The following is a 16,655-nucleotide window of genomic DNA, read 5'->3' on the forward strand; positions in this document are numbered from 1 at the left end:
TGCCGTGGTGGACGTGGAGGGAGGGGGTGGCGGGCGGCGCTCCGGGCCGGGCGCTCCGGGCCGGGTGGGCGCGGCGACGGCTGGCCCAGCCGCGAGGTGCGCAGGACCCAGCCGGCCGGCAGCCCTCGGAGGACTCCGGGAGCGTGACGCGAGAGCCCCGTGGGCGAGGGCACGTGCCGTGTGCCTGCTCTGCGCGAGGTCTGCGGGCGTGTGCGGCGGTTTACCTGTGCCCGTGCAAAGGCTCAGTCTGCGTGGGCACATGCTGACCTGGGACTGGTTATCGATCGGTACGTGTGCACAGCCTGACCTGGACTGGCTATGGACCGTGCGCGCGTGGACCTGGGACTGGCTATGGACCATGCGCGCGTGGACCTGGGACTGGCTATGGATTGTGTACGTGTGGACCTGGGACTGCTATGGACCGTGTGCCTGTGGACCTGGGACTGGCTATGGATTGTGTACGTGTGGACCTGGGACTGCTATGGACCGTGTGCCTGTGGACCTGGGACTGCTATGGATTGTGTGCACGTGGACCTGGGACTGCTATGGATTGTGTGCGCCTGTGAACCTGGCACTGGCTATGAACTGCGTGTATGTGAACCTGGGACTGGCTATGGACTGTGCACATGTGGACCTGGGACTGGTTATGGATTGGTTCTTGCTTACATGTTTACCTGGGTTTGGTTATTGATCAGTTACTTAATGGCCAGTGAAGCAGCTCTAGGAAAGATCTGGCAGGCCAAGTGGTACATACTTGGTCTCAGAGCAGCTCACCGATGCTCAGGTGATATGGGAAACTCTGCCATTAGCAAAGATTTGGAAGAGGGAAGGGTGAACCATGGGGAGGGGTGGAATTTTGTTCCCACCTCCACACCCCCAAATCTGGAAACACTGGGATTATTTCTCTTCCTGTCTTACTCTTTCTTGGTCTCAGCATGCTATCCCATGCTGAATTACTTGACACTAATGAGTTAAAGTAGAACATTTCCTTCTACTTGCCTCATGTTCTGTGTCACCAGAACACAGGGAGGGTGGGAATCAGAAAGTCCTCAGCAAACCCAGGGAATTATGACCAACAACCTGGAGGTCAGCTTGCTTAGCCGTTCCCTGTATGGGCTGTAGAACAATGCCAGACTACTTCCTAGAAAGGGAATGGGGGAACATCAGGCTACTTTCTCCCTTCCCCACAGTCATCATCATCTAGTGGAAGTTACCTCCAAGTTAGAGGATGGCAACTACCACCTGAAAAGCAAGATAAAAGTAGGATCATTTGGGCCGGGCATCAGTAACTCACACCTGTAATCCTAGCTACTCAGAAGGCTGAGATCTGAGGGTCGATCATAATCAGAATGAAATCTAAAGCATTTGCTTTTAATCCCGACTGTTTGAGAACAAGATTTTACCAGGTGGTATACGGTTCTGGGCGTCAGGGTTAGTGGTTATGACCAGAGTGCTCACTTCTGGTGGAACGTCTTCCCAGGTGCTTTCCCATTTATCCTGCTCAGGATTCTCTTGCATGTTACAGGGCACTACTCTGCTACAGAGCAGTTACTGGAGGCTCCAGAAGGAGCAGACTCAGGGAAGGTGATCAGGCTGCCCTTAAAGATGGCCCAAATCCCTTTGTGCCTACCTTCCCCTGAATGCAGACAGGGGTGCTGGCCTATCGCAGCTCCTTGGGGAATAGGAGACCCCATTGCTGAGCACCAGCTACTGGGATAATAAACACCAGGAAGCAGGAATGTGTGTGTGTGTGTGTGTGTGTGCAAGCACGTAATCCTCTCAATGATAAAGATCATTGAAAGACAGTATTTTTACCTTATACAAGATCTATTACTTCTTTCCTAAGTTAGAGAAAATGATGCTTATCGGCCCCAATCAGAAAAAATGTTTCTGGGCCAGGAGTTTGGCCTAGTGGTAGAGTGCTCACCTGGCATGGTTCAATTCCTCAGTACCACATACATAGCTGGAAGTGATGCTGTGGCTCAAGCGGTAGAGCACTAGCCTTGGGACAGTGCCCTGAGTTCCAGCCCCAGGATTGGCAAAAAAAAGAAAAAGAAAGCTGGGTGCAGTGGCTCACACCTGTAATCCTAACTACTCAGGAGTCTGAGATTTGATGATTGCGGTTCAAAGCCAGCCTGGGCACTCAAGAATGAGAGACTCCTATCTCCAGTTAATCACTAGAAAAGGGGAAGTAGCGCTGTGGCTCCAGGGGTAGGGGCGGTAGCCTTGAGCGGAAGAACTCAGAGACATGCCCAGACCCCAGAGTTCAAGTCCCATGACCGTCCTCTGCACCACCACCCTGCAAAAGAAAAAAGAAAAATAAAACAGTTTCTTCTCAGCACATATCAGTTTGATCTAGAACAGTGATCTAGAACAGCTCTTGTATGAACTTCTCCAACACTGGGTTTCAATAAGGCAACACCAGCTTTTGTATTAAATCTCTGCTTGACACAATGTGCATGTGCATGTGGACTCTGTTCTTGAGCTGTTTTACTCAGGGCTAGTGCTCTTCCACTTGAGCCACAGCTCCATTTTGGGCGGTTAATTGGAGATAATCTTATTAACTTTCCTATCTGGGCTGGCTTTGAATTGTTATCCTCAGATCTCAGCCTCCTGAGTAACTAGGATTACAGGCATGAAACCAACTCCTGGCTTCCAGCTTGGTTTTTACATATTTTTTGTTTTTAATTTTCAGTTGTAGCATAATATATGCCTCCTGAATGTTACTTTAGCCATTCTAAGTGCAGTGGTAATAAGTCAGTCACGTTAATGGGCAGCCATTGCCACCACCTGGAACCTTCCCGCCTTCCCAGACCGAACTGTCCATTGAACACAAGCTCCACATGCTCACTTCCTTAGCTTTTGGCAGCACCCATTCTGCTTTCCTCTTCATGGAAATGCTTGTTCTAGGAAGCTGCTACAAAGCAGAGCCATACAATATTTTTCCTGTTGTATCTGGCAGATCTTATTTAGAATAATGTTCTCATGGGTTATCCTATCTTTATAAAACTTCTGTGTATGTAAGTACCACATTGTTTATCCACTCATCATCAGTGCTGTTGTATGTAAGATACTAGGAATTATGTGCATTTTTGTCTTATGTATGTACACAGGAGTGGAGTTCTGCATCTTACAGTAACCATGTGTTTAGCTGAGCCTGAGCATCTTGGAGACGCGGGCGGCGCCTTGTTTGTAAAGGCAGTGGTTTGGTGGCGCACTCCCAGGCCTAGGGTTTGAGCACAGTGTCAGTGCGGGGGAGAAGATTCCCGTGCCAAGGGATCGCTCCAGGTGATGACACTGTCATCCCAGCCCGTGGCCGGCACTGTGCTCCTGTACCGGGTGAGAACGAGCACCTGGGCTCCCCTGCGCCCTCTCGACACCAGGCACCCGCACCACGCTCTGCTGTCCAGCGGGCCACGGGCGCAGCGGCGCATGCGGGGCGCAGCAGCTAGTGATCACCCGGCTCACAGCCTCGCTCCAGGCGCCCTTCTGCTGCAGAAGGAAATCCTAGACACCTGTGGACGCCCCAGAAGTGCGGCAGCCAGGAGCGCGGGGAGGAACCTTCCCACCTGCGGTGGGGCTTCCTCGACCCCGCCCACCTCTGGCCCCGCCCTCGCTGGTCCCGCCCCGCCCCCGCTGGCCCCGCCCTGGCTGCCCCGCCACGCCCACCGGCGCCACGCCCCACCACGCCCGCCCTCGCTGGCCCGCCCTCGCTGCCCCGCCCCCTCGCTGCCGGGCCCCGCCCCTCGCCGCCACGCCACGCCCACCCATGCCCCGAGCATCTTTCCGTAGCTACTAGGAGGTAAGAGTCTGACAGACTTTCCTGTCCTTCTGGCTTCCAAATGTGATCTCCAGACCGCAGCCTCGATGAACGGAATGAGCCACCGCCTCCCGCAGTCACTTTTGCTTATTCTTTTAGGCAGGACCGTCCATCCAGTCTACTTAGTGTGGGGTACGCACGTCTGCGCTCCCGGGGTCACCTCACGCGTCTCAGGGCGTTGCCCCGCACCCTCGCCCCGCCCCATCGCCGACTGCCCAATCCGGGATCCCGTTCCTCTGGGGCCCCGCCCCACGCGTCTCACGATTCCCCAGCGGGCCCGCCGCTGACTGGCAGATCCTCGCCCAATCCCTGCGTGGATCTCCGCGTCAGGGTCCCGCCCCCTCCGGCCATCACCCAATCTCCGTCTGCGCTGGCGTCGGCCCCGCCCAGCCGGCGCCGCCGAGTGCCGGGCGCTCGGAAGGCCCCGGCGGGAACATGGAGGAGCTGCTGCGGCGGGAGTTGGGCTGCGGCTCGGTCAAGGCCACGGGTCACTCGGGAGGCGGGTGCATTAACCAGGGCCAGAGTTACGACACGGACCGAGGACGCGTGTTTGTGAAGATGAACTCCAAGGCGGAGGTAGGGGCGGGCCCAGGCCCCGGGCCGGGCCGGACGCGGGCCTCCGCGGGGAGCGCCCAGGCTCGGCCTTCCCGGCGGGCCGCCGCAGCGCCGGGGCTCCGCGCCTCTCCGGAGGACAGGACGGGAGGCGCCTAGACGGAGCTCTTCGGAAGTTGGACGGTTGAGTCGCCCTCGCACCCGTTTTGCGCTCTGAACGTTTCCACACGGCCCCGAGGAAGGCAGGCGGGCGCCCAGCCTCGAGCCCGGCCGCGCGGCGCCGCCGCCCCGCAGGTCGCAGGTCGCAGGTCGGGCGGGCTCGGGTGCCGGGCCTTCCCCGCGGAGACTCCGCCTCCAGCCCTCCGAGCTTTCATCGTCAGCATTCGTGTGTGTGTTTGCTCTGCCAGTCCTGGGCTCGGCCCCGGAGCCTGGGCTCTGTCCTCGGACACTTCTTGCTCAAGGCGAGTGCTCTACCACTTGAGCCACAGCGCCACTTCCAGCTTTTTCCGTGTCTGTCTGAGGAATTGAACCCAGAGCTTTGTGCATACGAGGGGAGTACAATACCACTAGGCCACACGCCTAGCCTGCTTTTATTTATTCATTTATTTGGTGGGTCATGGGGCTTGAACTTGGCCTGGGTGCTGTCCCTGAGCCAGAGCTGAAGACAGCTCAAGGCTATCACCCTACCCTGGAGCCAAGACCCACTCCCCGTTTTTTTTCTAGACGTTAATTTGAGATAAGAGTCTCAGGTCCTTTTGTGCTCAGACTGGCTTTGAACCTTGATGCTCAGATCTCAGCCTCCTGAGTGGCTAGGATGACAAGCCCATAGCACCGCTTGGCTTATTTTATGTAGCCCAGGCAAGCCTTGAACTCTCCATCCTTCTGCCTCAGCTTCACAGGTGCTGGGATTACAGGCTTGAACACCATCTCTTGGTTCAGAAGAACAGACTATCATCAAGATAGAAATGGTGGTGTTGGTGAGATGGTTTCCACTACTAGGTAGGAAATGCCATAGAACCTGGTTTTCCATTTAGGTGCAAGTGACTCCAGCCAGGTTCCTTACATCTGAGGCTAAGTCATCTGTCTGTGGAATGGCATTGTAGTTGAAGTATTATCTGAAGATGGTAAGAGAGAGATAACTCATATGGACAGTCTCAGTGCGCAAAGCACTAAGAAGAATATTAGTAGCCTTCTGCTTTCTTCTCACTGCAGGGTCTGGATTCAACTACAGCCTAGAAGTATGGTCCAAGCTGAGTGCCAGTAGCTCTTGCCCTGTAATTCCAGCTACTCAAGAGGCTGAGATCGGGGCCAGGAGTTTGGTCTAGTGGTAGCGTGCTTGCCTAGCATGCACGAAGACCCGGGTTCGATTCCTCGGTACCACATACATAGAAAAAAGCCAGAAATGGTGCTGAGGCTCAAGTGGTAGAGCTCTAAGTCCACAGACAATGCTCAGGCCCTGACCTCCAGCCCACGACTGGCAAAAAAAAGAGGCTGAGATCTGAGAATCACAGTTCAAAGGCAGCCGAGGCAGGAAAGCCCATGAGACACACACCCCCCTTTTTTTTTCCACTTCTGGGGCTTGAACTTAGGGCCTGGGCACTATCATTGGGGTTTCTCAAGGCTAGCACTCTACCACTTGAGCCACAGCACCACTTCCAGCTTTTTCTGGAATGTGGGTATGTGGTGCTGAGAAACTGAACCCAGGGCTTTGTACAAAGATAGGTGAGTGTAGTCGTCCTTCTTGACATCCACGTGGTGGGTAAGATGGCGACGGAGCCCACGAGTAACACAGACCCCGGAGACCAGATCTACTTTATTCCACAAAACGTGCTCGCTAAATACAGATTGAGCGGGCGCTGCCACGTCATCAAATAGGGACAACCGTCAGCCAATGGTGTCCTGAGACATGCCCCACTTGCTCCAGGTGGGTGGGGCCCGGCACCCTCTGGCTCCTACTCCATGCTTTCCTGCCAAGGGGCAAATAGTAAGCAGCAGGGTTCCCCCACAGGCAAGCATTCTACCACTAGGCCACCTTCCCAGTGCAAGTCCATGAGACTCTTATCTCCAATAAACTACTCAGAAAAAGCTGGAAGTGGTTCTGTGGCTCAAGTGGTAGAGTACACAAAGAAGCTCAGAGACAGCACCTGGGCTCTGAGTTCAAGTCCCAGGACTGGCAAAAATATATAAATAAAATTTAAAATATATATGATTCAGTTCTAGGAGATGCAAGCCTGCTTCTTCCTGTGTAACCTCCAGCACTTAACAGCCCATTCTACTGAAAAGTAGCTTCGCAAACATTCTTTGAATCCTCAGTTTACCTCAGCCGTGGTTGGACATTTGAGTGCCAGAGATAACTCCCCCCCTTCCCTCTTCTTCCTTCTCTTCTGTTACTTCTCTTACAGGCCAGAAGAATGTTTGAAGGTGAGATGGCAAGTTTGACTGCCATTCTGAAAACAGACACAGTCAAAGTACCCAAACCCATCCAGGTCCTCGACGCCCCGGGAGGCGGGAGTATGCTAGTGATGGAGCATTTGGACATGCGGTCTCTCAGCAGGTTTGTTTTGACAGAGTCCCCTTTGGTTAAGTGCAAAGACTTCCTTTTTCTTCTGTGTGGTCCTTTTATTCCTGAAGCTTGTACCTGGGGGCACGTTTTGTTGTTGTTCTGGTCCTGAGGCTTGAACCCAGGGCTTGGACACTGTCCATGAACTTTCTTTTGCTCCAGGCTAGTTCTCTATTACTTGATCCGCAGCTCTACTCTACGTCTTTTGGTGGCTAATTAGAGATAAGCATGTCGTAGACTTTCCTGCCCAGGTTGGGTTTGAACCATGATCCTCCACTGTCAGTATCCTGAGTGGCGAGGGTGGGCTTTTAAAGAGTGTAGTTTAGGGGCCTGGAGCATGGCCTAGGGGAGAGTGCCTGTCTAGCATGCACGAAGCCCTGGGTTCAATTCCTCACTACCACCTACTTAGAAAAAAGGCTGGAAGTGGTGCTGTGGCTCAAGTGGTAGAGCTCTAGCTTTGAGAAAGCCCAAGGACTTTGAGCTCAGGCCCTGAGTTCAAGCCCAGGACTGGCAAAAAAAAGAGAGTGTAGTTTGGAGAGCCTGTGACTCCATATGTCTTGGGCTCTGAAGAATGAGTGGCATGTACTCGCTGCTAGCCAGAGGCGGAGGAGAGGGATCTCTAAAGAACACTAACAGAAGACGAGGGGCTGGAGAAAATGTCAAGTAACCAGAGTCCTTATTCTCTCTCTTGGTGAAGAATGGACTGTCCTGAAAATGTTTCACAAACTTTATGTTCCCTGAGACTTTTCATGCAGACTTCTGTGTGTGTGTGTGTGTGTGTGTCATCTGTTGTCTTTTGGTTTTATAGTCATGCTGCTAAACTTGGAGGCCAACTTGCAGATCTACACCTGGAGAACAAGAAGCTTGGGGAGAGACTCCTGAAGGAGGCTGGCACTGTGGGTAAGGCCGGACGGACCCTGGGAGGCCCTCCCTGGAGGAGGACACACGGCTGTGTGTGTTTGGTGATGTGATGGTCAGAGCTGTTTTGATGCCAGGATGTCCTAAAGCAGTTCAGTGAACACCATGGATCTGATTCATGTGTTGTAAAAGTACTTGGAAGACAGGAAATGATCACTGGACTTGAAACTTCATAACATTCTAGAGACTGGGCACTTTTGCTCACAGCTAGGGTGCTGTCACTTGAACCATACCTTCTGGTTCCATTCCTGTGACTTGGAAAGTCAGCCCTCATGTCTGACCTATCTAGAGCTTACTGTGTTGTTAGCTCTGTGGGAATTTTCCAGTGTTTTCAATTCTCACCATTGATAATCCTCATGTAGCCTCTGTGCTGACTCTGCTGGACTGACTAGCTGACAGAAAGCGGGCAACCCAGAATCCACTGAATGAAAATGTACTGGCCAATCCCGTCAGCTCGTGGTCCCGAGCCAAGCTTCTGTTCCTTTAAGGGTTCACTTAAAGTCCTCATCAGACTTCCAAACCACAGAGAGTTTGCTGTTGGGACTTTCTTTGAGTTTGAACAACTATACAAGATTGAAACCATTTCAAAGTATGTCAAAATGACTCTGTGTAGGTCATGTCAGTCACGTCTGTGGGGCTTGAACACTGGGTCCGGGTGCTGTCCCTGAGCTCAAGGCTAGCGCTCTACCACTTGAGCCACAGCACCTTTTCTGGTTTTGAGTGGCTAATTGGAGATAAGAGTCTCGTGGTCTTTCCTGCCTGGGCTGGCTTCGATCAAACCACGATCCTCAGATCTCAGCCTCCTGAGCAGCTAGGATTACAGGCGTGAGCCACGGTGCCCAGGAGAATTGTTCTTTCTTTATGGATTAAGGGGTTGTCTTTTTTTTCCCCTCTGTTAGCTCTCCCCTCCCTGCCCCACCCAATGGAAGCTCCAGTATTACTTTGGGGAGAGCTGCATCCTTAGTCCTTAAGTCTGTTGGAGGAGCCTCTGTTCTGAGTAACCTCAGGGTTAGTGGTTTTTTCTGTGGTTGTTTTGTTCTTGTTGGATTGTGGGGCTTGAACGCTGGGCCTGGGCGCTGTCCCTGAGCTCTTCAGTTCAAGGCTGCCCCTGCCCTTGGAGTCCCAGCGCCCTTCCCTAGGGCTTGTTTCTGTCGCTGGGTGTCCCCACCACAGCCCGGCTGAGGCCAGGCTTCAGTGCCTCTGAGCTCCAGGAATGGGAACACCGGGGTCTCCTGGTGAAAGAAAACCAATTAATGATTTTTTCTTTTCCTTTTGGTGTGCTAGGGAAAGGAGGAGGGCAGGCGGAACGGCTCTTTGTGGACCAGTTTGGATTTGATGTGGTGACCTGTTGTGGCTATCTTCCCCAGGTGAGTGACAGCCATTGATTCCATGTCACAGTCACATCTGTTGTTCAGACAGAGCAAAAGAAAGGCCAGACCCTGGTGGCTCGCTCCTCTCAGGTGAGAAAATGTACCATGAGGGGTTGGAGATTTAGCTCAGTGGAAGAGGGCTTGCCTGGCAAGTGCAAGGCCCTGAGTTGAGTCCTCAGGTCCTTTTGTGTCGAGGCTGAATTTGAACTTTGATCCTCAGATCTCAGCCTCCTGAGTAGTTAGGATAACAGGTGTGAGCCACCGCGCCCAGCTGTTCCGGAGCTTTTTTGCTGAAGGGTAGAGCTCTCCACTTGAGCTACAACTCCATTTCCAGCTTTTTGGTGGTTTATTGGAGACAAGAGTCCCATGGAAGACTGTGAGTGTGGCCTAGTGGTAGAGTGCTTACTTAGCATGCACAAAGACCTGGGTTCAATTCTTTGATACCACATACGTAGAAAAAAAAAAGCCAGAAGTGGTGCTGTGGCTCAAGTGGTAGAGCTCTAGCCTTGAGAAAGCCCAAGGTTCAAGCTCAGTACTGGCCAAAAAAGAAAGAAAGAAAAGAAAAAGCTGGAAGTGATGCTGTGGTAGAGTGCTGGGCTTGAGAGAGCCCAGGGATAGTAGTGCCCGGGCCCTGAGTTCAAGACCCGGGACTGGCCCAAAAAAAAAAAAAAAAGTGTCTCATGGACTTGAGCTTTGAACCGTGCTCGTCACATCTCAACCTCCTGGGTAGGGTGTCAAGGTCACATCTCAACTTCCTGGGTAGGGTGTCAGGTGTGGGCCACTGACACAAAGCAGATTTATGCCTTTGGTGTGTTTTTTATTCTATTACTTTTATTTTTTTGCCGGTGCTGGGGCTTGAACACAGGGCTTGGGCACTGTCCTTTAGCTTCTTTTGCCCATGTCTAGAGCTCTACCATTTGAGCCATAGCACTACTTCTGGCCTTTTCTGTGCATGTGGTACTGAGGAATGGAACCTCGGGCTTTATGCATGCCAGGCAAGCACTCTACACTAGGCCACACTCCCAGCCCAGGTTTATGGGTTTTTTTTTTGTTTGTTTGGGTTTTTTTGTTGTTGTTGTTTTTGCTTGGTGGGTTTAGGGCTTGAACTCGGCCTGGACCCTGCCCCTGAGCTCTTCAGCTCAAGGCCAGCCCCCACCCCTGGGCCTGGGCATTGTCCACTTCCCGTTTTCTAGAGGTTAACTGGAGATAAGCGTCTCAGGTCCTTTTGTGCTTGGACTGGCTTTGAACCTTGAGTAGCTGGGATGACAGGTGTGAGCCTCCCCCGCCTGGGGGAGGGGGATTTCTGCTTACTGTGGGGTGAATGGGACGACTGCTTCCAGAGGATGGCAGGTGGCTGCTCGGGAGCCTTGGTAGGGAGTTAAGAGAGTTCCAGAGGGTCCCCAGCGGGCACAGGGGCACAGTGTCTGACATGTCCTAGGAGCTTGTCTGGAAGCCTGTCTTGGGGTCCTAAGCTGTGCTTTCTGGTCCTGCTGCCCCAGGTGTGGCAGCAGCACTGCCCTTTCTTTGTGCCTATGTGTGTGCACGTACATGTGGGCACTCCGCCTTCTGGGGTCATGTCCTGTTGTACTTGTGCCTTCCCTCACGAATGGTATGCACACAGGGTCTAGTCAACCTGTCCTGGGGATCTTCATACACACAGTTGTACGCGACGTTTCTCATCCCCTCTCTAGACAGGGGTCCTCACTTGCTGTGGGAAGGTCAGCAGAAATGAGCCATGGGGCTGGGGAGAGTCATTTAGCTCTGTTTCTGACTTCCAGAGGGAGTATTGTTCTCAGACTTGCATGGCTCCCGGGTGGATCTGCGTGGTTCTGCTTCCACTGTCCCTGGGAGGGGCCTGGTCACCTAACCCCCTCTCAGCTCCCTTTGTCCACTTCCCACTTTGGGATACTTGACTGAGTACTTGTAGGAGTTCTTCAGTTCTGGCATTTCCTGATAAACTGTGTCCTTTGTTGTTATGTGCCCAGGTGAATGACTGGCAGAAGGATTGGGTTGTGTTCTATGCTCAGCAGCGCATTCAGCCCCAGCTGGACATGGTGGAGAAGGACTCTGGGGACCGGGAAGCCCTGGAGCTCTGGTCTGTTCTACAGGTGAGTAGGGCCCCTGCTGCAGCCCAGTGCCAGCATATTTCCCACGTGGCCCAGTGTGAGGCCACGGCAAGGATGGTGCCTCTGAGTCTGGCTCTGGACTGAGCACCGTGCTGTCAGCGTCCAGTCCCTTTTCCTGAGCCAAGCATGCTGGCAGCGCTTAGGAGACATACTCATCTCTGCATGCATCCATCACTCTGATGAGTCTCTGTTCTTCTCCCTGCAGCTGAAGATCCCCGATATGTTCCGTGACCTGGAGATTGTGCCTGCCTTACTCCATGGCGATCTCTGGGGAGGGAACGTGGCAGAAGATTCTTCTGGGCCCGTCATTTTCGATCCAGCTTCTTTCTATGGGCACTCAGAATATGAGCTGGCAATAGCTGGCATGTTTGGTGGCTTTGGTAGCTCCTTTTATTCTGCCTATCATAGCAAAATCCCCAAGGCCCCTGGATTTGAGAAACGCCTCAAGTTGTATCAGCTCTTCCACTACCTGAATCACTGGAACCATTTTGGGTCAGGCTATCGAGGCTCCTCCCTAAACATCATGAGGAATCTCACCAAATGAGTGGCTGTTCCTCTGGAGGGAAGTGTCTTGAGGAGTGTGCCAAGGCCTCAAAGTCAGGGGCACTGGAAACAGACTGTCAGGACCTCTTGTTTCTACAGAATCCCTTTCCCGTTTTCCATGTAGCTGGGTTTGTGGAAGATCAAGCAGTGGCTTTGCTTGGAGCCCTGTGAAGTGTGGGAATCTCTGGAAAGGCCCCGAGGCCCTGAGGTTCACCTTGTTAGGGTCTTGGCTGTCCATGTAAATAGAAGACTGTGAAGCCATGCTCTACCTCAAAGGTAGAGGACTGAGTGACAGGGTGGGCACTGTAGAGGGGGGCCAGTGTGCAGTCCATCGCCTTCTTCCTGCCCCTATGTCCAGCATTGTCTCTGAGATGATGCCACCATGCTTTGTGATGGGTTAGACTTGAGTGTATGGACCTTCTTATTAAACATTTAAAAGAATGGTCAGTTCCAGAATCAAGCACAGTCCTTTTTTTTGATCAGTCCTTGGGCTTGAACTCAGGGCCTGAGCACTGTCCTTGAGCATTTCCAAGGCTAGAGCTCTACCACTTGAGCCACAGCCCCACTCTGGCTTTTTCTGTGTATGTGGTACCAAGGAATTAAGTGCAGGGCTTTGTGCATGCTAGCAAGCACTTTACCACTAGGCCATGCTCCTGACCTAAGCACATTCCTTTTTGTGTCTCACTCCCCGATGCTTCTGCAGGCTGAGCAAGCTGAGTGGATCTGGCGGCTGCATTGAGGCTGACCACGCTGCCAGGCGCTGGGTAAATGGGATTCACTGAGGAGCCCCAACTTGAGTGCTCGCTAATGCTAATGAGTTGTCATTCCTTTAACACATACAAAATGAGCACTGAAATAATTTTGTTTTCTAGCCTTTAAGTATTGTAAGAATAAGAACTTTTATGAATGACATGGATGCTACTAAATCACTTTATCCGAACATTGTACTAAGTTCTCTGATTTCACTGATGCGTATTCCTGTATGTTTCCATTGACCGTATTAAACATTTTAGCTGTTTACTCAGAAATTTTGTAATTGCTGTGACAGTATACAGATGCAGCCTGTTTGCTTGTTTCTTGGTGCTGATACCAGAACTTGAGCTCAGGGTCAATGCTCAGTTTTCTTGCTCATGGCTGGTTCTCCACCACTTGAGCCACATGACCAGCCTGTTTTGTTTTGTTTTTTTCTTCTACTCCTATGGCCCTGCCCACTAGGTTGGCATTCTGTTTTGGTTAATTGGAGATTAAGTCCCATGGACTTTCTTTTTTTTTTTTTTTTTTTGTGAGTCCTGGGCCTTGAACTCATGGCCTGAGCACTGTCCTTGGACTTTCTCAAGGCTAGACCTCTACCACTTGAGTCTCAGCACCACTTCCGGCTTTTTCTATGTATGTGGTAATGAGGAATCGAACCCGGGTCTTCGTGCATGCTAGGCAAACACTCTACCACTAGGCCAAACTCCCAGCCCGAGTCCCATGGACTTTCTGCCAGGCTTAACTTTGAAATGAAATCCCCTAGGTCTCAGCCTCCTGAGTAGCTAGGAATACTGGTATGAGCCACTGGTGCCTGCCTGTTTGTGTATTTTGTTTTGTTTTTGTGTTTTGAGCAGTACTGGAGTTTGAACTCAGAGTCTTGTACTTGCTAGGCAGGTGCTCTACTATTTGAGCCATGCTCCCAAGCCTACACTTTTTTTTGGCCAGTTCTGGGGCTTGGGCTCAGGGCCTGAGCACTGTCCTTGGGTTTTCTCAAGGCTAGAGCTCTACCCTTTGAGCCACAGCACCACTTCTGGCTTTTTTAATGTATGTGGTACTGAGGAATTGAACCCGGATCTTTGTGCATGCTAGGCAAGCATTCTACCACTCTACCTAAATTTTTTCTTTTTAAGAACAAAATGCATCCGATTAAGAAGAGGAACTCTAGGCCGGGAATTTGGCCTAGTGGTAAAGTGCTTGCCTAGCATGCACGAAGACCCGGGTTCATTCCTCGGTACCACATACATAGAAAAAAGCCAGAAATGGTGCTGAGGCTCAAGTGGTAGAGCTCTAGCCTTGAGAAAGTCCAAGGACAGTGCTCAGGCCATGAGTTCAAGCCCCATGACTGGCAAAAAAAACAAAACAAACTCCTTGAAGACTTGATGATATTTGATTAAGGGTGCTATTTAGCCAGTATTCTTGTTCACTCTGTGCAATTTAGAACACAAAACAGGCTCATACCTGGAGGCTGAGATCTGGGTGTGATTGGAAAGTCGGTGTGACTGTTGTCTCCAGTGAAGTGCCAAAGAGCCAGAATGGAGTTGTGGCTCCAAGTGATAAGGTACTAGTGCTGGAGGAGACAGGACGTGTCAGAGCCAAGTGGATGCAGCTTTTCTTTTTTCTTGTTTGTGTATTACAGATCACATCAGAATAGGACTGAGGCCTACAGAGTAGTGTAGTCAGAGGGAGAGAAGACTGGCTCTGAGGAACTTACTGTGATCAGAGCTTTAGACCTGGTAATTTCTGGACCATTGTACCAAGGTTTTCGCTTACTTGCTCTGACTCTGGGGAAACAGATAATCATGTCCTAGGAATAGGGGACTATGGCACAACTCTGTGCTGTTCACTGCCCATTTGTTTTAACAAGTTGTGTTTCCAAGATGGCTTTGGTTTGGGCTGAGCTAGACTCGGAGTCTTCTGCAGACATTATTCTGCTTCTACAAGTGTCTGGGAATTGTGACTCAAGACTCCACATCAAATTCATATTTTACATGAACTGGCAGTGCTTAGAGCCGCGTAGTCAAGTGAGTGAATACCTGGGCTGGGCTGGGGAATCATAGGTCAGACTTACAATAAGTATGGCATTTTGGCTCTGCTGGGTTTGGAGAAGACCAGGATCCTGCGTGGGTGCTTGCAGGATGGCTGCCTGAGGACAGTGCCAGACGCCCTTGTAAGCATCCGCCTAGGGTGCGCCAGGCACAGAGACTGTCAACGTGCCTCTCAAGTCTGCAGGCTGGGGGCCTGCACGTCGTCCTTCATCAGCACAGCGGCACTTTGATCGGAGTGGAGGCCAACGCGGTTCTCACTGGTACAGGAGGCAGATCTATCCTCAACAGAGGAGCCGTGTCCTGGCTCAGGAGACGCCATCTGTGAATGGAGGGAGGGCATTGTCACACCGATGGCAGGCCTTCCTTATCTTCAAATCTTTTTAAATTCTGTTTGCTTTTGCACTCCTGGTGGTTAAATCCAGGGTATTGTACCTGCTAACACAGCACTAGCATTTGAACCATTCTTCTAGGGGAGGGGTATGTATTTGTGTCATCACTGCGGCTTGAACTCAAGTCTTGATGCTCTCTCAACTTTTTTTTTCATCAGTCCTGGGACTTGAACTCAGGGCTTGAGCACTGTCCTTGGGCTTTCTCTACCATTTGAGCCACAGCACCACTTCCGGCTTTTTCTATGTATGTGGTCCCAAGGAATCAAACCAGGTCTTTGTGCATGCTAGGCACGCACTCTACCCCTAGGCCACACTCCCACTCCCTCTCTCCACTTCTGTTCATGGCTAGCACTCTACCACTTGATCCATGTTTTCATTTACGGCTTTTTTCTGGTGACTTGGAATTAAGAGTCTTAAATTTGTTTCTTTTACTGGGCGCAGTGGCTCATGCCTGTAATCCTAGCCACCCTGGAGGCTGAGCTCTCTGTTCAGCCTGGGCCCTAAAGACCATCAGACTCTTATCTCCGTTAACCACCAGAGAACCTGAAGGGATGCTGTGGCTCCAAGGGCAGGGCAGAGGCCTTGAGCTGAAGAGCTCGGGGACAGCACCTAGGCCCTGAGTTTAAGCCCCGTGACCGACACTCACATACATACACACAAATTGTTTCTTCTTTTTTCCTTTTTATTTTTTTCTTTGTCAGTCCTGGGTCTTGAACTCAAGGCCTGGGCACTATCCTTGGGTTCTCTCAAAACTAGAGCTCTACCACTTGAACCACAGTACCATTTCTGGCTTTTTCTATGTATGTGGCACTGAGAAATCAAATCTGGGTCTTCATGTATGCTAGGCAAGCACCCTACCGGTAGGCCAGATTCCAGGGCACTGTCCTTGGGCTTTCTCAAGGCTATCACTCTATCCCTTGAGCCACAGAACCACTTCTGGCCTTTTCTATGATATGTGGTACCTGAGGAATCAAACCTGGGTCTTTGCACATGCTAGGCAAGCATTCTACCACTAGGCTAAACTCCCAGCCTGAAGGAAGGTTTTATTTGGAGGCATATATATCTATCTCTATTTTTTTTTCTTTCCCCTGTACTGGGGTTTAGCCTAGGTCCTCACCTATGCTAGCCATTTTTACATCCCTAACCCCCTTTTCTTGTGCCTGTCCTGGGGCATAGTCACTGGGCACCAGTGGCTCATGCCTATAATCCTAGCTACTCAGAAGGCTGAGATAGTAGGATCATGCTTTGAAGCCAGCCTGAGCTGATACTTTTTTTTTTTTTTTAACCAGTCCTGAGGCTTAAACTTAAGGCCTGGGCACTGTCCCTGAGCTTCCTTTGCTTATGGTAAGCACTCTACCACTTGAGCCATGGCACCACTTCTGGCCTTTTCTGTGTAGTACTGAGGAATCGAACCCAGGGCTTTATGCATGCTAGACAAGCACTCTACCACTAAGCCACATTCCCAGCACTGAGCTGAGACTCTCATGTCTAATTAACCACCAAAAAAGAAACAAAAAAGAAAAGCTGGAAGTAAAGTTGTGACTCTAGTGGTAGAGTGCAAAAGCTCAGGGAAAAGAGG

The 16,655-nt window shown here is 51.4% G+C and overlaps 1 protein-coding gene across 3 annotated transcripts; it reads left to right on the forward strand.

Moving 5' to 3' along the window:
- The first annotated feature begins 78 nt into the window (after window positions 1-78).
- LOC150052150 (ketosamine-3-kinase) lies at window positions 79-12,917 on the forward strand. Of its 3 annotated transcripts, none has more exons than XM_090351441.1 (6): window positions 79-287; window positions 6,775-6,926; window positions 7,741-7,832; window positions 9,135-9,217; window positions 11,206-11,328; window positions 11,552-12,917. In XM_090351441.1, exons 2-6 carry the CDS (start codon window positions 6,784-6,786, stop codon window positions 11,888-11,890), a joined length of 780 nt encoding a protein of 259 aa, XP_090207567.1. In that variant the 5' UTR covers window positions 79-287; window positions 6,775-6,783; the 3' UTR covers window positions 11,891-12,917. The 3 variants fall into 3 exon arrangements, with proteins under 3 accessions (XP_090207567.1, XP_090207565.1, XP_090207566.1); XM_090351439.1 differs by lacking the exon at window positions 79-287 and adding an exon at window positions 4,224-4,396; XM_090351440.1 differs by lacking the exon at window positions 79-287 and adding an exon at window positions 5,267-5,371.
- The last annotated feature ends 3,738 nt before the right edge of the window (window positions 12,918-16,655 follow it).

Source organism: Megascapheus bottae, chromosome 17 (assembly GCF_031878675.1).
Source record: "Megascapheus bottae isolate mThoBot1 chromosome 17, mThoBot2.hap1, whole genome shotgun sequence".
Taxonomy (NCBI): Eukaryota; Metazoa; Chordata; class Mammalia; order Rodentia; family Geomyidae; genus Megascapheus; species Megascapheus bottae.